Below are 24,302 nucleotides of genomic sequence, written 5' to 3'. Positions count from 1 at the left end.
TCTGCAATGACCACATTTCCAAGGTTGATTTGATAATGAGCTTTATAGTCAGTGTTCTCTGAAGAGTAGGTAAGAGGAGCAAATTCCAGGGGTAAGTGGCTATATTTACCTAATATTGCTATATTCATGAATGTCAAATTAATAATAATCATGTTTCAAGGTTCTTTATAACTCTTTTTAATTATATTGCATACATAAGAATAAAACGGTATAAAGAAATGCCTTTGCTTGAGTGAGTAATGGTGATTTCATCTGTAAACTGTGTTGTGGGGCTTGATTTGGTTTTGTGCAAAGAGGTTTAGTTATATAAAATGGTTATATACTTCTGCTGTGAATGTTAACCAGGTTCTTTCGTCACTTGATCATGACAAAATCAAGAGGCAACTCAATTGGTCTTCCAGACAATTTAGACAAAGTATTTTAATCATACATTTAGGATAACGTACAATAGGATTTCTGACGTAATCATCTCTTGCCGGACGTAATAATAATAATAATAATAATAATAATAATAATAATAATAATAATAATAATAATAATAATAATAATAATAATAATAATAATAATAAAGAACGCACTGTTATGTGAAAGTGGAACTTTGCATTGCTCGCTTGAAACCACACGGACTGTTTTACTCGATGCACTCGAGAGCCAGACAGACCACTTCCAACCAGGCTTCTCTGTAGTCAGCAACTATTTCCAAAATATTACTAACATTTGTTATACATTTGTAAAAAATAGCGAAAAAAAGACGCTTTGTATGGAAATATTGAATGTCATTATGCTACGTTTTCAAAAGAGTGTTACATTAATCGTGTATAACCTTGGCCAGCTACTTTGTTTTGGTCGTAGATTGATCTGAACGAAGCTAACAGCAACACGACTTATTGTAGGTAAATAACACTATATTTTTATTCTTTTTCTTTTTTTTTTGCTTCGAATTTAAGATATTGTCACTGACATACAGGCGGATTGTTCAGGCTTCGTCGAGGTACTGTCTACTCTACGAGGTAACGTGCTCCCTCTTCAGTGTTTACATTCAGCTTTCTATTTGTAATACTGCTTTTGCTGCAAGTGAGTGGGCATAGGTCTTGTCTCTTGTTTATTATTTATTGACGTCTTTGGCTTTCCTGCTACTTTACGGTGGTTGTTTTTGTCTTAGACAATGGACAGAGCATCCATGTACTCCTGAAATCTTTTCTTCATATTTTCCCTTTCATTGCTTTTTTTCCCTGTTCGGACTGGACTATACAGGTCATAATATAGGTCAAATAATTCCAACATGGCTAATTACTTTCTATGAATATATAATTATTCACTTTTAGTTGCAAATACTCTGGTTGTATTGGTGTTTATCATGCTTTTAACACATACGGGCTAACCAAAGGTGATTGCACATATATTTAGGTCCACATTACAAAAATCATACCTGCAACTGATTGATTTGATGTCACTCCAAACCGTAATCACCCTCAAAATTAGTAACCTGAAGATTTCCTTTATGTGCAGGCCTTCAGGATGGCTCAAACAGACAGCAAAGTCCTGATTCTGGGAGCCTTGGCTGGGGTGGCTGGCATTGGCCTGGCCGTGGCCTGTTACCAGGGCTATAAGATGAAACGGAGAGCCTCATTGCCAGCACGCTACCTGCGCACTAATAATGAACTTGCACCTGGCATGACATTAATGAATAGTCCTGGTCTACCGGGGGACCAGATTGAGGTACTGGACCGCCTTGAGGCCCTCCTTCAGTGTGTGTCAGAGCTAAAAGATGAAATGAAGGCATTGAAGAATTCCTTGCCAATGCGGCATGGTAAAGGTGGCGAAGAGCTGAGGGGAGGTGATAGGACAGATGCCCATCGAGCTGCTCCTCTCCCCAGGACCACACCAACACGGAGGAAAAGGGCTGGAGTTAGCATCGCTGGGGCCATCGCAGGTGGGCGGAGTTCTGAAGAAGCAGAAAGTGAAGGAGGGTGAGTATTAACAAGTTAACAGTAACACGACTCGTAAAAATATGTGAATAATTGATTCTCACTGAAATGCATTTTGAAAAAAAAAATACTAATAGAAATGTCCAAATCCCAAATTGCTGAAAAGATTCCATTCACAGTATGTTTTCCACAAAAAAAGGGGGCGAATTTGGGAAACCCCCTCCTCAAAAAAACAATAGCCCACCTAAAATTTGAAAAAATATAAAAAAAACGTAATTGAAACAAAAATCCGTGAATCCATGGGTGCAGAACTCAATCTATTAAAGCAAACACAATTGTTCACCAATTATAATAATATTGCCTTTATTAGTCCCACAATGGGGAAATTCGAGATTCGAACCCAGGCCTCTTGGGGAGACTGGGACCGGAACGCGGCGCCTTAGACCACTCGGCCATCCTGGCATATGGGATAATAGTAAATCAGACTATAGATTTGATATTTTTTTTTTTTTAGTTTTGAACTGTACTTTTGACCCTGCCATCCCTTCTTTCTTAATACAAATGAGTCACATATTCCCAAGACTCTTGCACTTTTAATGATCACCCACCACATCTTGGAGGAGGGAAAATGTGATGACTGGGACGTCAACCGAAATCCAGTATTATCTTCCTGTTTGTCACTTGTTATCAGATACAACATACATACAACAAAATATTTTCCCATTTCATACTCGTTTTGTTATTTTTTCACTTCCCAACAATTATTGTATGTGCTGTGTTTATTATTTTTCCATCTTTTAACTAACCCATATGACAGTTTTGAATTTCAACATTACATTATGTTAAAACATTGCATGTGCAGTTATTATTATTATATTATTATTATTATTATTAATATTTTTTATGAGGATTTCTCCCCTGGAACAGATACATTTCCATTGTTTGTGAAAAAAGATGCATAATCCAAATAAATCGGAAGCCGAACAGATCACTCCAGTGCGGATTTTCTCCAACCATACAAGTTGTATTACGTAGTTCAAATTTGACAGGTCTTAGTATAGATAGAATGCTTGTATTAAATTTCCCCAATGTCATCCTGACACACATTCCTGCACCCTCCATTGTTTACGGAGTTGGCTTTAGCCAACCTGTTCGGCTGTGCACACCTTGCCATCATTGCCGAATAACAAGGGCATTCGTAAACTTTAAACTCCATCTCCTGAGCATTTTTTTCCAAATCTTGGCCAACAACCAGCTGTTACCTTATATCATAAAGGATCACATTACGTTCCTAGATGTTAACCAGCAGGTTTGTTGTTAATTAATGTGTGGAGGAAATCTAGCTTGCCCCACTTGTAGGTTGTGTGGTCGAACTTAAAGTCATGTAAATGTTATTTTAGATTCTTGCGTAAACACCAGGCTAATGAAGGACCACAAGCCCAGTCGCCCATTTTCCTCAGCACCTAAATCCCTTGAACTAATGCCAACTCTCTGTAACATAAACAAATGTGTCTTTTTTTTTTTTTTGACAGACGACCGCTTGAATATATTGGTATAAAATCAGACCACACCGCTTGAGTAGTGGTGATTAAGTCAAGGTTTGAAGTCTTTTGCTGTCTGGCAGACTATTTTTCTTGGATGTTCCTTTGAGTGCTTAACCTCAATTGACCTATGCTGCCTCGTTGAAGAACTCTTAAGCAAGTAATGCCAAGAAGACTTCACAACATACCTGTAGGTGTCACTGATCTTAAATCATAGTAGTACTGCTACACCCCACCCTTTACAGTCCTCACGCTATTATTTGTCTTTCATCTTGTGGAACATTTGTACTACAACAACAACAACAGAAATTAAATATCCAGTTCTGCCGGTGGTGTTCTACTCGTGATGATGGCTTTTTTGATTACTATAAGTGACATTATACTTAATAGCAAACTCTAAAAGGTCTTCAATGACATTTCTGTCACTTGGCAAAATATCTGGGTCAGTCTTCTATCCCGTGATTCCAACTCCTCAGTTATCTGAGGGAACGTGTTAAGTCTCTGTTCGCGGTATCGCTTGCAGGATTTGAGTAACGTCTTATGGCTGCAGCAAATGCCCGGGTTATTATGCTAAAAAAAACAAAAACAAATCCCATCATGCACATAACTCCTTTAATTAATGGGTTTGTCCTACCGCTCTGTTATTTTTGTGCCAAGGGTGTGGGGGCGAATGAGAATAGTAAAGGGATAAAATTCCATCCCTTAGGGATCGCTCTGCCAGTTGCACAATTTATCCATGCATCCATTCAGTTCCGCTTGGATGGCATTTTCATCACAATTTTTATTATTCTTATTTTTTCCAATTGTCAGAGCATGATAGTAAGTGTTGTAAAGTTATAGTTCTTGCATATTTTACCACAGCGTCTTGAGTGCAGGATTCCTTCCTGGATGTTGAAGGAAAAAAAAAAAACATCAGTCAACCTGTTGGTGTGCCAAGCTGTCAGGAGTTTCATTGAAACATGTCTTGTAGAAACTTGTAATTTAGAACAGTATCCGCTGCCTTCATTCACGTCATGCGACTGTAGCTCAAGGACATTTCGTCTTCTTTTGTCCTTTTTTTTTTTTAAATGCATTCAGGACATTTGAGAACTGTTGATTTAAGCATAAAAGTATTGTTTCGTGAGAGGCATGTCTGGTCAAAGTGCTTATGTTTTAGATAAAGCAATTGGAGTTGCGTGTTTATTTTGTTAACTTCTGTCGTGGGAATGTTTGCTCTGTTGATATTATATTAAATAATTGACTTAAGTCAAGGTACAATGTCCTGCTCACAGGTTAGAGAGATCTCAGACACTTCTCAAACTGTCTTCAATTTTGCAACCTTCCGTTTCAAGTTGGCGTTTCACTGTCTTAATATTGAGGACATTTCATTTTATTCTGCCCTTTTTCTTTTTTGCAAGTATGCATAACTTTCAAAATTAGCTTAATCTCCCTACTATATTAGGATCAAAGGTTTACAATGCCTAAACATACGTGCTAGTGGAACTGAGATTACACTATATTGATCACATCATGCTCGATTAGCATTCGCCTCATCCTATGTCTGTGACAAGAGCAATGGGTTTTTTTTCACTCAGCATTGTTCCCCCGAGTGGAGGTTAACTAAAATCCCAAATGATGTTATAAGCTATGTACTTCAGCGCCTCACCTGGAGGAAAGTAGACCCTGTCGAATCTTTCCATGATTGTTACCGATGAAAAGTTCCCATTGGCCCTGTCAGTGTCTCCATGCTGAATAAGTTAGGCTGCACGCTTAAAGGCCCGCTGATGTAGACATGGTAACTCACAGTTTGTTTTTGTACAGAGCAGCCAAGGAGATTTGCTCATTTCTATTGAAAGCTTGCCATGTCGCTTGGGTTCTCCATGCTCGGTAGCTCTTCTAATGAGCACATATCCTGTGGGCAAACAAATGTCAAAGCTCTCAACAACTTCAGAGTGTATTGTTAGTTTGAGGTTTACCCAGCACTGGGCTCTTGTTTCCCCAAATTAAGTGCAGTAGCAAAAGTAAATCCCAGCCATAAATCAGTCTACACCTTCATGGATTTTATTGTACTTGAACACAGTCCATTTTATTATATCATTTCAAAGTCTTACAGATGTCAGGCATCTATTGTTTGTTTGTTTATTTATTGTATTTTTTATTTACCTTAATTTAATCCTTTGGTTTTAACATCAAAAGATGAATAATATATGAGACAAAAGTTCAGAATAATTCTTGCTTTTATTTCCTGGTATTTACAACTGGATCTTTAAACAACTCAGCACATAGACGTCCTGTTGTTTGAAGCAACACACTACAAGCAAAACTTTTGGAACAGACATGATGAACTTAGAAATGAATAATAGGAATGAATAACAGGATTTGGGGAAAAAAAAACAAATTGTGATTTTTTTTCAGACCAATATTGGGATTGCGATTCAATTTGCATGCTACAATTGTGAGTCAGTTTAGTTTTAGACCAATAATTTTATCAGTATTAGAATAATGCAATACTTTCATGTCATTTGATTATACAAAATAAAAACTATAGGGTGGTTCAGGCTATGCTGTGATTATAATATACTATAGTTATATATCCAGAAGAACAGCGGCGGGCCGTACACTTCACACCTGGGCCTTCCGTGCAGTCCTACTTAGTCCTACTTGAATAAATCCCCCTCATAATATCGTCATTTATGACACCACGGCTGGAGAAATAATATACAGATGAACACTTACACACTACTGAGTGTTGCACGACCAAGCTTCTTCTTTAAAGGTCCGCCTTGAAAATGGCCTGGCAGGTGTGTCTGCAATTAAATCCACACTTTTCCCTCCTTCGGCCATTGTGGTTTAAAAAAGCAAGAATATATTTTAGATTTTCGAACGGTCGCCAGTTACGACTGACAGTGTGTTGATTCCGCTTAGCGCTTTCCCCTCACGAGTGAGTATCCAATCACAAAACGCGTTCATTAACCTTCAGCGTAAGGCCAGCGAGAAGGCTCACTGTAACCAACTCGTGATCTGATTGGCTATCGCAACTGTCTATCAAATCTGAAAGTCTATTGACTTTAACAGAAGAGATGCAATTGCATCTGAAGGCCTCAGAAAGAATAGTGCGGGCTACTGGTATTGTGAAAGCTGCCTGGCAACACGAGCTAGCGGAATTCTGATTGGATAAAAACTCTCACCTAAAAATACATCGCTAGGATATAATATGACATCAATGTGAGGAATATGATATTTTTTTTCTTTATTATGTTAGGCCAGTAGAGAAGGCCTTGACGGCCCGCCACTGCAGAAGAAAACACAGAATGGATAATGAACAATAATATGCACATTTTCTTTTGGCAGCATCATTAGAGTCAAACAAGACAATGGGAACCATAACTGAATGCAAAAAAAATCTTCAAGTATAAATGTTTAAATAGGTAAACGTTGCACACTATTATGCCGCTATTAGCAATGTTTGCTTAGCACGTAAATGGCGGCTAGTTGTTGCCTCCCCTTCATCTGTGTTTTTTTAACTTGTTTTACAGGCTTCATACTGAAGTTGGTGGTGTTGATATAAGTTAGTGGTGTAGCTTCTAGCTGTTAGCAAATTTTGCATTTGTCTCTTTTCTTTTCATCCGCGCCTTTTAAGCCAAAGTATGTCCATGTAATAGACGTACCGCCCTTCTTTGGCATGAGCTGCTCCCTCTCCTCCTTTGTAGCGGCAGAAGTTCCTTCTTCCATTAGGTCCACTTTGGTTCACGGCAGCAAAACTCGAGGTGCCCCTGTAGTGTGTTCTGATCGCGCTGTGCTGACTGTAGTCATTGGCGCGCAGTCTAACTCATATGAGCCAACAGCACTGATTGGCCAGTGCCATTAAGTCCCAAGTATCAACAATTCTTGTTGACTAACACATTTATCACTGAGTCTTGGGTCACTGGCTGGGAATCAAACCCACAACATCTGCATGAAATACTACAGCACGTACATGTCATGAAAAAAAATGCAGTGCTTAAATTTTAAAGCTGCATTCTGCAGGATTTTTTTAATAGCCTTTTCATTTGACCATTTATGACTCACTCGTCATATAAATTGCAGATTTACACATTAGCTGGTCGCAATGGGTATACGTGCAATCCACTAGAAAATAATTTTCAGACTGGAATTGGGTTATTGATTTCCTCGCTCCATTTCTGCGGATGTGACGTCATGTGCATTCTCGTCGTCGTCTCACATAGTCGTGACCAGAAATTTGAATGGGGGAGAACTGAAATTGGACATGTGCTTGAAACGCGATGCACAAATTGCTTTCTTTCGAGTCAATATAATTAAAGATGCATTATATTGTATTGTCTAAAGGTAAAAAGAGATGATATTGTCATTTAGAATGTGTATCGTGCAAATGAAAGAAAGGAGTGTGCAATTTCATTTTCCAGCCGCAGGGGGCAGTAGTGATTAGAATCTCAAAATCCAGCTGCTTTAACCACTCTGCTAATAGGTTATCCATCTTTAGTTTTACTCTTAATTAGGGATGGGTGAGTACAGATTCTGGGCATTGTATTGCTACCAGCCTTATTTCAGTGAATGCAAAAGTGGCCGATACTAGTCACAGATATCAGGAAGGTGATGTCATCCATGGCTGGCAGAACACGTTTCTAAGTGAAACTTATCAATGTCAATCATCTCATATGCCAATTAAGATGCAATTCTGTATGTATATGTAAGTCAAGAGTTGAGCAATCATACTGGAAACGCTCTGAATAAAAGTGGTATTGAACATCCCTACTCAAAATACAAGAACAATTAACAAGCGTATAATCGCATAGTGGACACTAAAGTAGATAAATGTTCAATACTTTAGTGACATGAAGTTACTTGTCAGATTTACAAAGTACATTTTTCTGAGATTCATTGGCTTTTTGCCACATTTTCATACAGTTAGTATTTAACCATTTAATAGTTAATTTTTTTTCATCAGTACACCATTGTGACGTCATTGCTGTTGTTGACTTAGTTAATTATGGTGCACATCTGTGGCGCTCAAATGTTCTCCTATTACGCCTGTAATCATAACACTAAGGGTGGAAGGTGTGTGTTGCGGGTGGAGTCGGGATGAAGCCTGCGGCGCATGGCACTTGTTGGGTCACTGAAGTTTGTGTGTGCAGCCCGCTCTGACACGCCACTCGAGAACCGTGGCCCCTAGCCCAAAATTTTCCCATAACCACCACTGAAGCAAAAGGAGATTAATAGCTGTTGTATTTTTTTTTTCTTCAATGTTGTCTGTCTTTCATGTCTAGGATCTACTTTTGAGAAAGAATTGCACTTGGCGGCTGCTTTCTAGGTCTCAGCTTATTGTGTTAGTATGTACTCACAGTAGTTGAAAGGTTTTATAGAACAGCTAATGCAAGTATTGCGTGCGTCACCCTGACACACAAGCTTCTCTGTCTTTGTACAAAAGCCCTCGGGTATACATTTGTAACATTAAGAATTATCTGCTAATGTTTGAAAGCAATCGTATCAACAAATGTGATATTGCCCTTTATTTATTTATTTATTTAAAAACATTCTGTGAAGTATTTAGAAACAAAATAGTTGTTTGCAGATTTTTTTATGATTTAGTTGCTGTCAAGAAATCATGTTAACCCGCCACGACTAAAAGGCAGTTGAGTTGCACAATTAATCAAAATAACAGTATTATTATTTTTTTTTTTTACAGTGCACGCTAGTTTAGATATGAAATATGCTATTAGAATTAATAATAAAAATAATGCACCAAATTTGAATGCCGCTTTCCTGTCTCACTCTCAAAACGATCCAAGTAGATATTCCTGAACTCACACATTCACACTCTGGTGTCGGGAAATAACACGTTTCCACAGCGACACATGACAGAGCAGGATTCGAACAGCTGACCCTTTGTTTACTGGATGACCCGCTCTACCTCCTGAATGTACGTAGCTGGTTAAAATGTACCTCATAACCATTTTGAGGTATTGATGGGGAAATGAAGCAATAATGTAAAGCCTGAAATAGATCTGGTGGTTTCATCTTTGTGTCTTGTCTTGTATTCGCCAAAATAGTGTGCCCACAATTATAAAGTGACGGGAAAATGAAGCTTCTAGGAATGCGATACCTATCTCCACCGCTTGACAGAAAATAATATTTTTTACGTTTAACACTTTTACAGTTTATTGTTCTTAACCAAGCATTCACTGGTAATTTACGCGTCGAGATGAATATTTAACCATATTATAGAAATGCTTGTTTTAAAAATACAGTAAGATATTATTCTAACATTGTAAGTTGAAAGCAATCCACCGTTTTATGCTGTTAAATTACAGTCATCTACTGTTCTTGCTCACTAATTTGAGTGTTAATTTTAAATGCTATTATGAATGTTTCACAGTATTTTTAAATTATTATAAACAACAAAAAGATATTGTTGTCAATTAATTGTGAATTTACAGAATTTCACTCAGAAGTCTACAATATCTTTATGTAAGCCAATATAAAGAAGTGACGTAAAACTACCAATCTTTGGAATTTCTTTCTTCCTGCTGTAATTTAATGACCAAAAACACACTCCCAAAACTACAAAGGCATTCTTCAGCGGCAAAAAGTGGAAGGTTGTCCACTGGCTAAGTCTATATCTAGAATTATAATCCACAGAGTAGAGCATGCATTTTGCCTGCGAAAGAGGAGACTGAAGGAAGTAAATTCTGGAAAAAAAAAGACAACAGGATAACAATATTTTCAGATACTTTTGCACACAATACTTTATTGTGTGCAGCTCTTCGTCTCATAACAGGGCGATAACCAAGGACCATCTAAAAAACTTTGCAGTTTGTTCCAACGGGCTTGATGAAGTTATTTTATAGGCAAATGATTCTCAACTACCAGAAATTCTCGGTTATTTTTTCTATGAATCAATGAATTGGTGAAAACAAAAGTTTCATCTTTTAATTATAATAAATGGACATTTCAAATTGGTGGTGCAGAAAAGTGCACAAAGGTTGCTGCATAAACCTCACACCTCTTGAAGTAATAAATTAGGGTATAAACAAAGTTTTTAAAAGTAAAAGTTTCCGGTGCTAATTCTAGTTACACACTTAGTAATAACATGTAGTGACAGCCAATTGAAGGTATTTTTTGTCTCTATGTTTGTCATTACAGGTATATAACTGCACTGACAGACTCGGATGAAGAAGAACAAAGCGATGATGAGCAATTAGATGAAAGGCAAGAGACATCAGACAAGTTAACTTGCTTACTTGAGAGGATCGACTCTTTGCATCAGGGTACAGATGCTGACAAAAGAGAAAGTCTCCACATCTTAACAACTCAACAAGAAGAGGTTTGTTAAATGAGCTAGAAGTGATCCAGTTTAGGATGTTTTCACTCATTTCACATTCGTATGTTTCTAGTTTGGACAGAACTCAACATTTCTTTGGCGTCTGATCAGAGCATATTGTGATGTCCATGACATCAGCGCCACGCTTGAAGAAAAGAAGAATCATGCAGAAACTGGTATTCTTTTGTCTTTTTGTTGTACATACCCTATCTACCATCATTTCCATTGTTTTGTGTATTGCTTCCCTCTGGATGTTTTGCTGAAATATATCGAGAAAAATCTGCCTTTTCTGTAATGCGGTCCTACATTTAGCTGTTAATGGTTATGTACTCACCCACGCTTCCTTAGTGACACAAATACTGCAGTGGGCATTACTTTGACTTATATAGCACAATCCAGACTTCACTACAAATCCTCTAATTGGCACTGACTGGAAAGAAAAGGCGATTGCACGCCTACTTTGCACCTTTTTAACATTCCGGTAGCTTACTGATGTCTTTGGCACTGACAAACAATATTTACAACACGTCCAATTGAAACATTTAATTCGGAAAGAAAAAATTGCATCACACTCTTTCTCTGGAATTAATGCAGTCTTCCAAATAGAGGTAAAACTCAATCTTATTAGACTGATGTCACTCAATGAATCTTAATAATATTACGTTAATGATACAGCCAAGGAAATAAGCTATCCAACAAATAACATAAATCCTCAGAATTGGAATAATACCCAATTTACTCCTGGATCTTTTTAAAAAATATTTTCAGTATGTGACCAACACCCGCCAGACTTATATTGCGCTGGGGGAAAATTTGGGAATTATCGTGTTATTTTTTTGTATGTGACAATATTTTGATGATTATATAATAGTTTCTGAGAAAAATGTGATTTGTGTGTTTTAGTTGAGTTTACTACAATGATCGCAAAACCCCTGTGCAATGTGTATAGCATTACGAGTAGACGAAACTATGCAATGTGAAGCAACGAATCAATAGTAATATTTTCCGTGAGAGACTATTGTATGTTCATGCAAATTGTGCTGGGCTGGTGTTCAAGCAATGCGCCACCTTTCTGTCGGGAGCTGTATGTGTGTCTACTGTGAAATTATCCAACATTACGTTTTAGGGGGGAAGCGGCACGTTGGGTGAATACGGTACAAAACCAAAGTTGAATGTTCATTCTCAACACTGTGATATTCTATTGTCGAGGCGCAATTAGATTCATTACCTCAGCAGCACTCATCCTTCACGCAGCCACTGGAAACGGAATTGGAATTCAGTCCAACTGCTGGCGAGCGAGTGTTAATAGTGTAGTTTTAAAATTTCTGTACTTGGAAAAATCTAAACATTACACACACAGTCCCTTTAATAAGACTAACCAAATCTGCACATTTGGAGGCTATTCAGCATATGTAATGTGGGAAAAAAAATGATCAGAAGAGAAAAAAAATGATACCGTCCCATAGAGGGCGTCACAAATTGAGCTTGTGCAACCCCAAAAAAATACAGAAAATTGCCTTTGGGCCATGAAAATATTTTCCTCCAAATTGTGATGGCAAAATGGTGGCCAGCATTCAAAATTTCTCTGGAATTGACTAGTTGATATGTCTTAATGTATTATAATGGGCGACATGGTCGAGTGGTTAGTTAGCACATCAACTTCAATATTCTGAGGTTGGGAATTTGAATCCGGGCTCTGGCCTTATTGTGTGGAGTTTCCATGTTCTGCCCATACTTTGGTGGGTTTTCTCTTGGTAATCCGGTTTCCTCACACATTCCAAAAACATGCTTGTTATGTTAATTAAAGACAGTACAATACGGCTGCTCGATTAGGAAAAAGAAATATTCATCAAAAGTTATTATCATAAGTTATTATCAAGTATACACACAATAGTTTTAGACATTGCAAAATGAGTACTATTTTAACACTGTTATATACCGCCATATAAAATTACTTAATGATTGCTTTATATATCTATCTATTCATCTATCTGTCTATCTATCGATCTATCTAACTATACTGTGTGTAATAATCTTTTTTCACGATTGTCAATTTTGTAATTGTTAAGTGTAATAATTTGAATCTTAATTGAATTTCGATTAATTGCAGAGCCCTACTCTACAGTACAGTATATTGTCCAAGTTTTTGTTTGTGTTTTTTTATTTATTTTTTATTTCTCTCTTAGGAAAGAAGGTTGGTGAGGATGCGGTTGCACTGAACCCGACATGTGCTGAAAGTCACCAGTGGTATGTTAAATTATGTATATATTTGTTCCCCTTTTTGTTCTATTCTCTGGTCTCAAATCTGTTACACGTTCCACAAATAAATGGATCTATGGAAGAACTAATAAATGTAAAAACATCAACTCACACAAGATGCAGTTTGATGGCCGATGTAGAATCAGATAGTGTTTTCAAAGAACACAATGAACAAAAGCGCAACTACTTTCCCTTAATGACATACTCCTAAAGTAAAGAATTAAACTTTTGAGTGGCATCCCAGCCAAGAACATCGACTCCCAGTTCAAATAATGCAAATAAATATACAAACATTTGAACAGACAAGTGGCTACGTTTACAATAAAGGAGGCAATCAATAGTTCATGCTACTTACTTTCAGATCACCCAACCACAGACCTGATAGTATATTCTGTTTGGGGAATGCAAACAGCTTGGCTCAGATAACATCACATTTATGTGGGTGCCTTGTTGATGTGATGAACTGCTATCATTTAGTTTTTACCACACTTCTATATATTGGGGCTACCATATGTATGGATTTGTATGATTTTCATTCTGACAACACTGTCTGCAAATCTGCAGTATCATTTTCAATTTTTCTTGTTAATGTTGCATTGTACGCATTGTTGTAACCATTTGACATTGTCTAATTTAGCACGCAAACTTGACATGCGTTTCTTACTAATAAGTTGGTCACGTTGACAAAAACGGGGAGTGCATTCTTTGCTGGTGTGCCTCCCTATTTGCTTGTGAAATCCCCTTGCTTTTAATTTGCGTGGCAGAATGGGGCTGATGGAATCAGAAATCCTGTTGGCATTTGTGCAAGCCTCATTGGTACATTCCTCATCTGAAATGATGCTCATGTCAAAACTTGACTTCTGATCATGCACGGAGTCTGCAGCCATAATGGAGGAGATCCACAGACAGCTCTTGAGTTAAAAGTAAAATGTCCATTGAAACGCATATCCAAGAAGTCATGAGCGTTCTCACTCTATTTACATGTTTAAAAAACTGACATCCAGTGCATTTTACACAAGGTGAACTGTTGAGTGTTATTAGTTTATATGCAGTAGTTTTCGACTAATTGTGTCCAAAGTAAGTACAGTAAGAGTTTCACTGCTTTACCCCAGTTGGTCTTTTGTATTATTGATAGCGTGTTTTTATTTTATTCATACCTGAATGCATAGTGTTACAGTGGAAAACACCTAAACTGGCTCCAGTCATGTTTGTTAGGCTATAATTAATTAGCATTAGGTCAGTTATGTGTTACAACACTTAAGGAATATAACGCAGTGTTTGTTTAGTTAATTAAAAGAAGCAGCTTTCCCAAAGCTTTATTTTTAATCCTACATCCACTTAATGGAATTTGCAAGCTCCATAAACCGAGCAAAATGGCTTTGTAAGATCTGTGGTTACAAAGTACATTGTGAAGGGGAGAGGCAGAGACTGGGACCGGCACCAGGCAGTGTCACAAGGAAGTTTATGTCTGAGGTTGGTTTACAAAGTGTGCTGAAACCGTGAGAACACTTGTCACTTTTTTTCCTATGTGCGGCCCAGCCTGTCACAATTTTGGCAGATGTTGTTTGGAAGAGCTGCCGTTCTGTTTCTGCTTTGCCACTGAAACTATACATGGAGGGTTCTTTGCCCTGCTGGTTGGTGAGCTTTCAGAACCTTTCCCTTGCCATCTATCCTGTTTTTGTTAAATTCCGAATGGATTTCTTGTCTTGAGCAAAATGGATGTAGGGGTGTCTGTGACAGATTTTTAATTTATTATATATTTTTTTTTGCAACCCAAATTTCAAACTTGTCAGCGCACGACTTGACCAAATGTGTTATTTTGTGTGATTATATGATTAATACATAAATATATAAATAAAAGATTTACTGCACTCCTCTCATAATCTCACTGGTACATTACAAAGCAAACCTTTACCTGGATGCCTTCCAAATGTTTAGTTTGAAACGTCATTCACTAAATCCAGTTGGGTTAACAAACCTTGTTTAGTCAAACCAGTTGAACGTATCTCTTTTTTTTTTGGGTCCTATGACTGTCTGTGATCTATAAATATCTGCAGCTAAATTGTTCCATTCACAAAATAATTAGTCATTCACTCAAAGGACTTCATTTTATTCAATTTTATGTGAACTACATGTGTAGAGAAATTAGTGCCCATAACACCATGTTATATGGCCCATTGTTGGATCTGAATCCAAAAGTAATGAGAAATTGATTTTACATATTTCCAGATGCACTTGTTAATTTCACTACACTATATTAAAGTAATAGCTGTTTATTATACTGCAGACTGAAAAACAAAACAGTCTGTAATATAAATAAAGCTGTATTGAATTTTATTGTATCATTTTTTTTTTAACCTGATTTTGAGTATATAGTACATAGTTTCGATCCAGTATCTTGGCAATGCATTACAATCAGCAAACGATCCCAACATGACAACTTGAATATGGCGCGAGGAGCAGTGATTTATACCAAGTAAAACGTTTAAACCCCTTTTAAAAGCGAAATTGTTTATTTTTCAACACATTGTAAGTCACTGTTGACACTCTGTTGATCCATTATCCAGACCACTTCTCCTCACAAGGGTCGCGGGCGTGCCGGAGCCTATCCCAACTGTTTTCGGGCAGTGCGAGGGGTACACCCCAAATTGATTGCCAGCCAATCGCAGGGCACACGCAGACAAACAAACATTCATACAGACAATTATACCAAGGGACACTTTGAGAGTTCAATTCATCAATTAATTTTTGTAAAATGATGTGGCGATGAGAACATGGTCCACTTGCAGCATATTAATTCCAATTGCCAAAGTATCGGATTGGGACTCTGTATCGGCAGATCCTTAAAGAATGACTCGGACTCCAGTGTCATAAAGTGTGATCCTTACATCCCTAGCCATTGTTCCACTTCACAATTATCTGCCACTTTGTGCTGCTCTATCACAAAAAAAAAAATACGTTTATGATTGTTAAGGTCACAAAATGTAAAAACAAACATTGGGGAAAGAATAGTTATTCAAGGCACTTTATGCACACATGAAGTTCTCACAGGTGGTGGCTGCATTTGCACTCATAAGCCACCTTTGTGAGTTTGATTTCAATGATCTGACCATCCCAATTCAGTCCATGTGAATCCCCGACTTGGGGGGTCTCTGTGGTGGTACAAAGGCGTGTGGATTAGCAGGAAAGCCTGAGGCCAGTCAGAGGAGGGCACAGGGAGGGTGTCTTGGACCTCTACAGCGTTTTATTTCAAGCATGAGCTTCTGTTGCCTCTCTAGTGTCACCATGGCTCAGCTCCCAGAAGCATTGGCAACGCTTTGTTTCAATTTTTGGACCAACTTTGACTACAAGGATCATGCTATGATGAATTAGGGTGGCACTCACTAACCATCCATCCGTTTTCTAAACCAGTAATTCACAGAGCAATTTTGATGCGGACGTCAGTGTGATACTCGAAGCAGGTGAACCGCAAGTGGACCATTACACTGCCAAAACATGCATCATTGTTTTTATCTGGTTTCCAGAGTTGCGTACCATCCACAATTTATGTGTTCTTTGAAGATCCCTCTCTTCCTTGTACTGTAATAATCACAATCCTATGTGTGATAATTGTATGTATCCTTTCCCTTATCTCTGAATGATTACCTCAAATAGTACCCCACCGACAAAACATGCACTGTTAAATAAAGCCCCTTGCACATTCCAGTTCACAGTCACAGATTCATGCAGTGGCAGATTCCAACTACCATTAGCACCTCTATGGTACATAATAAGTATTTTGTGGCTTTGTGGTTTTTGACAGAGTACCAGCAGGATTAAAAAAAAAAAGCCTTGCAGTGAAATCCGCTCCCTCCACACTTTTCCAAACGCTCAGCTTCATTCTGATATACAGATCCAAAATGCCCTCACTTGGCCTATAGTTAATTATTAGGTGTTAATTATCGAGGATCAGGGGAAAGGTGAACACTAACAGCTCATCTTTGCTGATACAGTCAAATAAAAGTCTTTATAAAATGATTGAGTTCCATCAGAGATTAACATGAAAACCTGCTTAGGAATGTTTCATTTCCAGCAGGTGATGATAAAACACCAAAATTGAGTCACTGGAAAACCTGTTAGTCAGGCATTTTAAGAAATACAATGTAATTAATTAGTATAATAACTGTCTGAATGATACCTTTCAGGTATGCCATTATGTGTGGGATTATGGCTGAATATGACAGCGTGCAGAACAAGATCAAGAACGGCTATATTTTTAAGGTACGTTGATGTAATCATAGCGTTGTTGTTACATTACATGAAATGTTTGTGCATTTAGGGTACATGTGTGGTTTTGTGTGTGTGTGGGGGGGTGTGCGTGTGTGTGTGCGTTCTGTGTAAGAAATCAGAATTTTGATCTTAACCCAAATAACACCAAAACCAGCAGACAGTCAAACAACCTCTTCCCTCTCGCCACCAACTCCCTCATCAGTTGACTCCAAGTCTATAGTGGCACTTTGCAAATGTTTGCCAATTTTGAACACCCTTGTGGGACAGTTTTAAAGCACTCTAGATACTTGAACAACTGTCGATCAATATTCCACAGCATAAGACATTTTAAAGCACTCAAGGACTTTTTGCGTAATTTCACACAGTTGCATTCCATGTACTGCAGACTGGTCACTTAAAAATGGTGCAACCATAATCTGCATCATAATATTATAAATACTGCACCATTGATCACTGTTTTTCTGCTTTTATTACTTTCCACATCGTTGCACTGCATTCATTGGTTGGTACGACTGCACGACGTTACCATTAGATTACGGAAAGACTTACTATACTTCTGTGTCATGTCTTTGTTTCTTGTAGTTGCTTGTTACAGCAATCCTAATGCAGCTCATACCGCCGGAGACAAAATTCTTTGTGTGTTTTACATACTTTGCCATTAAAGGTGATTCTGATTCTGATATTGTCCGCATGTAAATGTTATAGTGTGAATGGCTACTCTGTCAAGACAGTAAACCACTCCAACATCCTTAACTGTCACATGAACATGCACGTATGTCTAATTACAGCATCTAGCCTTTTATCTTCTATCAGTGCCCTCCCTTAACCACAATTTACCTAAAATGGTGTTTGACAGGTGAGCAAAAGGAGAGAACTATGTGAGAAAAAGTGGTAGAGAGAGCAAATGGAAAAACATGGGGGCGGGGGTGCGAGAGGCTGAAGTGTGCGGCTGCTTTCCACGATTGCGTGTGTGAGAGATGTTTGGGAAATAGTTGTAGGTTGTTGAAGCAGGTCAGAACAGACGGTGATGGAAAATAGCAGCACTGTCATGATTCAACAGTCAAAACGTTCACCCTGTGTGTCTGGTTTGCTCCGATTTCAGGATCATCTGGATAAAGCCATTGAGCTGAAGCCTGAAGACCCCCTGTCCTACTACCTGCTGGGCCGCTGGTGCTATGCTGTGTGTGACATCACTATCTCTCGCATCTCTCCCCACATCCACCGGCACTTCCGCTATGAAAACCGACCCGACTCCTCGTCTTCCTTTGCAAACACGCCCACTGTTTCCCCTTAATCACTGCCACTGTTTGGGTTTTCCTCACGGTTTGTTTTCCCCGTGAGGATGCTCAGGAGACGGCTACAGGACACCGGCCATTGTTATCGTTAAATCAGATTGTAAGCTAGAACATATTTTCATGCAATGTCTGTTCAACATTAACACACTCATCTTACATTTATGTTGCTGCAGCTCCCGATTGTTTTTGCTGTGTCTGATCAGCGATAAGCAGTTTATTTGGGGAATTGCATGACTCATACGGTATATTTTTGTGGTTATTTTTCTAGAGTTGCACCAGTCAAAATGTCAGACAAGCTGTCAGGAAGGGAATTAAAGTTATTAGGGAGATCACTGTCATTAAAGTCAACAACATTCACATTTACTTATCACGCTAGGAGTCGGGAGCAGTGTACTAACACCTGATGTTTTCACAGTCGTGAGTTTTATAGGCGCTCTGTCGTTTTTGAATGTCCCACAATGATCTACTGTTTGAAGGCTTCCGCCATGACGCCTTGGCAATACTACACCTGCAATTAGACGGTGCTCAGCTGAATAGTGTGACGCAGACTTCTTTTAGTCGCGTATCATTGTCTGACAAAAGAAGAGAGAAATGAATAAAAAAAGAAAAATGCTAGTAGAAAGGTTCGAGTGCTCAGACCGCCTGGAGTCATGGAAAATCCAAAAACTCTCCAAGCCTCTCAGGTCGCTTTTAAAAGGGGAAGTCAACCCAAAAATAATCCATCCATCCATCCATTATCGGCGCCGCTTCTCACGAGGGTGGCGGGCGTGCTGGAGCCTATCCCAGCTGTCTTCAGGCAGTTGGCGGGGTACACCCTGAACTGGTTGCCAGCCAATCGCAGGGCACACAAAGACGAACAACCGCTCACGCTCGCAGTCACACCTAGGGCCAATTTAGCGTATCCCATTAACCTACCATCTCAAGGGTCGTCCATTTTGTATGTATATATATATATATATATATATATATATATATATATATATATATATACACACACACACACACGCAACGCCCTATTTAAAATCCCATCGGCTGTTATTAATCATGCAGTTAACAGGTGGGAACAAGAAGCGATTTGCAGCTACCTGTTGTAAAATGTGCAAACCGCGACTGCCATCCCAAAAGATATACTAGTCATACAAACCACAAGTTTCCCCCTTCTAAGTGCAGTACTACCATGGAGCACACCTGCACATTCTTCCAGACAGATTTTTCCGTAATCCTCCGCAGCTCCATTGTCAAGTCCATCTTCATGCATTTATTGACCGCCAACAAAACCAAAATGGAAAAAGAAAAACAGTGCCAAAATTCTTAAATTGCTTAACCTGATCTAAAATCGGCGAATAGGCAAGTTTTTCAGGCTTTCCAAGAAAAATATGCTTTCAAATTCACAAATGCTCAACCATAAATATGCGGGGTTCACTTGACTTCTTGTACTGAATCAGTTTTGTCATCCCCCATCTATCATATATGCTATTGCATTGCCCCTGAATTAACTGCAATGCATAAACTAAAATGACCCCATTGCTGTTTAACCTTTTGCTGTTCGAAGTTTAAGTAAGAAAGAGTGACTCTTTATGGACATTTGTAGAGTTGGACGCAGTACCAACGGAAAATGAGGAGTCTAAGAAATCAACAAGAAAAATATGACTTGATTCTAATACATTGATCATAGCAATTTTCTATCCTGGCAAGATTCAGTCAAAACATGATCAATTTTACTAACATCTTGTGTCCCTTTTGCAGGTAGCCCAGTTGTCTTGGCTTGAGAGGAAAGTTGCTACTGCATTATTTGGCGAACCTCCCAGTGCCACAGTTGAAGACGCGCTCAAGAATTTTCTCAAGGTTCTGTTTTTCTTCATTCATTCCAATTAGTTCTTGGCTATATCCATATTGTTAATTCACGTTGGCAAAAAGAAAATGTTCAGACCCTTCCACTCTGGCCACTTCTACTGTGTTGTTTGCATTGTGATGGAATTTCTTAATTTTTTAACACACATTTGTCGAGGATTTCATGGAAAAATATGAACAAGAACGCCAACAAAAGAACTGAAAAAGCTACGGCATTGTTTTGACAACAGACCCATGTCAAGAACGCACAACTGGATTCCCATGTCTCCCTTCCACAGGTCTTTTCACCTGCCATGCAGCTAACCTCCGTGGATCCAATTCCAACATGCTGGATACATGGAGATTACCTCACACCCTCAGTTCAGTCGGTCTCATGATAGTGCCACCAGGTGCATGGCTACCCCACAAAACGCGGGCCACCCTAAACTGTTTCAGTACAGGTGTTGGCCAGTTGAACTCCCAACATGCACCGTCAGCATCTGTGCCCATCTGCAGCCTGCATGTGGCCCTGCCAACCAGACTGCCCCACCCACACAACCCGCCAGGCAATCTAACCTTAGACTTAACCAATCCCAATTTAGTGTGAGCGAGCAGCCTGCAACAATTGACAAACTGCGTAGCTACATGGCTCGTACAAAAAAGAAAAAAAACAGACTCCCTGTTAAGGGAGAAATGTTTTTGTGTCCCTTTGACAAACGCTCAATATCAGGATCCTCCCCAATCTTTCCTGTGCCAAATTCTCAAAGGCTTGGTGTTTAGAGAGGCTTAGTGTGTGTTCTCAAATTTTGATTGTTTATATAGTAGAGACATGAATTTTGCTTGTGGCTAATACAACTGCGTGCCTCTTCCTTGCATCTTGTGTATCTTTAACCATCAATTTTTTGCTCCCTGTTATAACATGTAAGACATGGAAGCAAACCTGCCAAAAAGGCTTTTGTGTTTAGAGAGCACCAGCAAATACCTCCAGAAGTCAACATATATCTTCTGAAAGCTAAAGCATTTTTCTCTGTTGTAGGTTGAAGATCTCCACCCAAGATATTCCAAACTCAACTATATATATCTCGCTAAGGTCTGTCATCTTATCGACTCATTTTGAAAGTACTTTTAATGCTTAATCCTGCACTGCATAATACTTGTTGTGTTTTGACTATTTTAACCACAAGTTGTGGTTGTGGGTGGGGGGCAATTATTAATACCCTACACACAGTACTTAATCTGCTCCATATATTTGATGCAACCGCACTTTATTTGCATAGCACGACTGCACCCCGTCCAAAGTCTTGACTGGTGCCCTTTACAACAGCCACCGGCAAGTATTATCATCGACCAGTGGTCCCCAACCACCCGGGCCACTTTCGAACAGGCTGCACAGATGAAAGAAAAAAAAACTGACAGTACTTCTAGTTTATTTATTATTCAAGGCTAAAAAATATTTTATTTTGAAAAGTGACCGGCTTGTCTCGGTCTCATTACGCTAATATTAAGCCCACAAGCTAGGTAAATTGGTAAAAATCAGACAACCTACGAAACCCACTCTGCACAATATGTGGCGAGTGTCTCCCACTCCGTCACCCCGTTGGCGGTTATAGACTTGTATGAATCGGTCCGCGGAAGAAAAAGCATGGGGACCACTGTCTTAGACATTATTTAGAGTACATATAAATATATACGCCATATTGAGTATGTCGACGCCACAGCCGTATTGGGTGTGCAACTTTAGGCGTCTTGGTGGGTGGGCACAGCCCCTCATGGCCCGCCCTCGTGATGGGTCTGTTGTGATGCAAATGGCAAAAAGTTAAAAATCCACAATCTGCACAAAAAGAGTGAATCACTTCTTAGCAGTGTTCCAAATATTTTGCTTACCTTATTTAGTGACATGAAAGGGACAAAATATTAGAAGCAGCATTCAGTATCCTCCACTGAACACTAGAGCCACTTGCATGATCCTGAATTGATATATCAAAACTGAGCTATTTGTATTCGGCTGAATTACGATTGCAGGTCTTGTATTTATTTAAATCTCATTGAATGCAGTTGGACCTCATGTTTGTTTGTTTTTTTTATCTCCTGTATCGGGATTTAGGGCTTTATAAAGGTTTTTCCATGTTCTTCTCTATGACAGTGCTACAGAGACATTGGGTACATGAAGAAGGCAAGGGAGATGTGTGAAGCTGCTGCGTCCATACCGTCTGTTTCGAAAGAGGTAGGAAAAAAAATATATATAAATGCAACAGGTTTGACCCTTTGACCCTGCATGGCTCCACACCAGATCTATCTGCTCTTGTGCTGTTGACACTTTTCAAAAGCGGCACTGTCCTAACTGATACTATGTGCCAAAATGAATATCTTCCCTGACCTGGTCAGGTCTTGGAAACTAAAAGTTGCTGCTCTAATATTCTAAATCGTGTATGAAGAAAAATACATCATGACAAAAATAAACAAACGCGAATGTTATCTTACCATGTTGTGCTTTCGCTCTGGAAAAGGGCCGTTTGAGTTTTATTTAAGTGAAAGGATATTGAAATCATTAGGTTACTCTATTGTATTTCAATGCACTAACGTCAAATTTCTGTTAATAGGATGAAGATGCACAGAAGGAGCTGCACCTTCTCTTCCCGGAACTTGGCGTGTTAGACCTTGAAGACGATTTGGACCTGTAGCCTCTGCTGCTTTAGGCAATGTATGTGTGCAGTGAGTACACAGAGACCTTGCGTTTTCTCATCTCAGAGTTCAAGTTGTTGAGTTCCATCATCACTTGGAGCCAATTGGCTGATAGTCATGTTGACTTGAAGATGAACATGATAATCAGGAATATAGTCTGTTTATTGTTATGGTTGGTGTGGCTTGACGCTGGTGGGCTGCCCATTGTCATCACTATAACTGTGACACTGGCTCATTCCGACTTTGTGATACAACGTTTGAATGGGAAAATGAGCCTTGTTGCTACTGCCTGTTCCGTCCTGTTTGCCGATAACATCAGCAAAAACAGCAGCTCAGACAATGACATACCCAACACAGTCAGTGACCACTTTTTGTCCTGTTCTTGCTGATAACTGGCTCTATTTTCCTGCACCTAGCTCGTTGCTTCTAGTTGACATAAATTAGTGTCGATATGCAATGATCTCGCGCAGCTGTTTTATGAACAGTAATGAGACCTATTGATTGACATTGTTGACTTTGGCATCTGTTCAGAGTGAAATGATGACATTCATCATTGGCTTTCTTGCCAATGGCACACCTCATGTCTCTGTGATGGCATGTAGTTCCTCTCAGTATCAGTTATAAGCTAAATAACAACCTGCCGTATTATAGGTCACAGTATGGCACACAGCCATATTTGACCAAAAAATATACCTGAAGCACAGTCACTTACAATATATGCAAATACAATAAAAGCACAATTGAAATAGAAGTAAGTTGTATTTTAAATTTTTATTTATTTATGTCGGTCCATCAAACTATGTCTTAATGCGAAACCAGTCCATCATGCAAAAAAAAAAAAAAAACTTAACTTTAATTGGTCTTTGAAAAGAGGGCGGTGTAGGAGGAGGGGGAAACTCGGCTCCTCTCCCATAATGTTTTGAGCAATTTGTTATCCTGCCGAAGCATTTAATTTTGGTCTACGGAGACTAGTTTGACACGCAGTCCCCATCTAATTTGGATTTTTTTTATGAAAATGCATTCGGGTGGCAAGAAAGAGGGGACATCGAAAAAACAATTGGATCCCATTAAGACTAATGATCGTGAGCTGACAATGGCGTCTCTCGACATTATACTGCAAAGGTAGTTTACCTCAGCTGAAGCAAAAAAAATTTTATTTTTTTATTTTTGTCGATCCATC

The 24,302-nt window shown here is 38.8% G+C and overlaps 1 protein-coding gene across 2 annotated transcripts; it reads left to right on the top strand.

Annotated features, from left to right (window-relative positions):
* Positions 1–24,302, top strand: rmdn2 (regulator of microtubule dynamics 2). Of its 2 annotated transcripts, none has more exons than XM_088305466.1 (11): positions 1–91; positions 1,510–1,970; positions 10,610–10,790; positions 10,861–10,963; positions 12,974–13,034; positions 17,231–17,306; positions 18,418–18,495; positions 20,357–20,455; positions 21,477–21,530; positions 22,584–22,664; positions 23,041–24,302. In XM_088305466.1, exons 2-11 carry the CDS (start codon positions 1,519–1,521, stop codon positions 23,119–23,121), a joined length of 1,266 nt encoding a protein of 421 aa, XP_088161592.1. In that variant the 5' UTR covers positions 1–91; positions 1,510–1,518; the 3' UTR covers positions 23,122–24,302. The 2 variants fall into 2 exon arrangements, with proteins under 2 accessions (XP_088161592.1, XP_088161591.1); XM_088305465.1 differs by lacking the exon at positions 1–91 and adding an exon at positions 630–893.

Source organism: Idiotropiscis lumnitzeri, chromosome 9 (assembly GCF_059441095.1).
Source record: "Idiotropiscis lumnitzeri isolate Australia: NSW breed Sydney's pygmy pipehorse chromosome 9, RoL_Ilum_1.0, whole genome shotgun sequence".
Classification (NCBI taxonomy): Eukaryota; Metazoa; Chordata; class Actinopteri; order Syngnathiformes; family Syngnathidae; genus Idiotropiscis; species Idiotropiscis lumnitzeri.
This window is presented reverse-complemented; position numbering and strand designations above follow the sequence as displayed.

What these genes read in the sequence shown, in the direction of transcription:
- rmdn2 (XM_088305466.1), top strand. Translation starts at nt 1,519, where the DNA reads ATGGCTCAAACAGACAGCAAAGTCCTGATTCTGGGAGCCTTGGCTGGG. An exon ending in GAAGCAGAAAGTGAAGGAGG is followed by an intron (nt 1,971 to 10,609) that starts GTGAGTATTAAC and finishes TTGTCATTACAG; the next exon opens with GTATATAACTGCACTGACAG. An exon ending in CGCTCAAGAATTTTCTCAAG is followed by an intron (nt 20,456 to 21,476) that starts GTTCTGTTTTTC and finishes TCTCTGTTGTAG; the next exon opens with GTTGAAGATCTCCACCCAAG.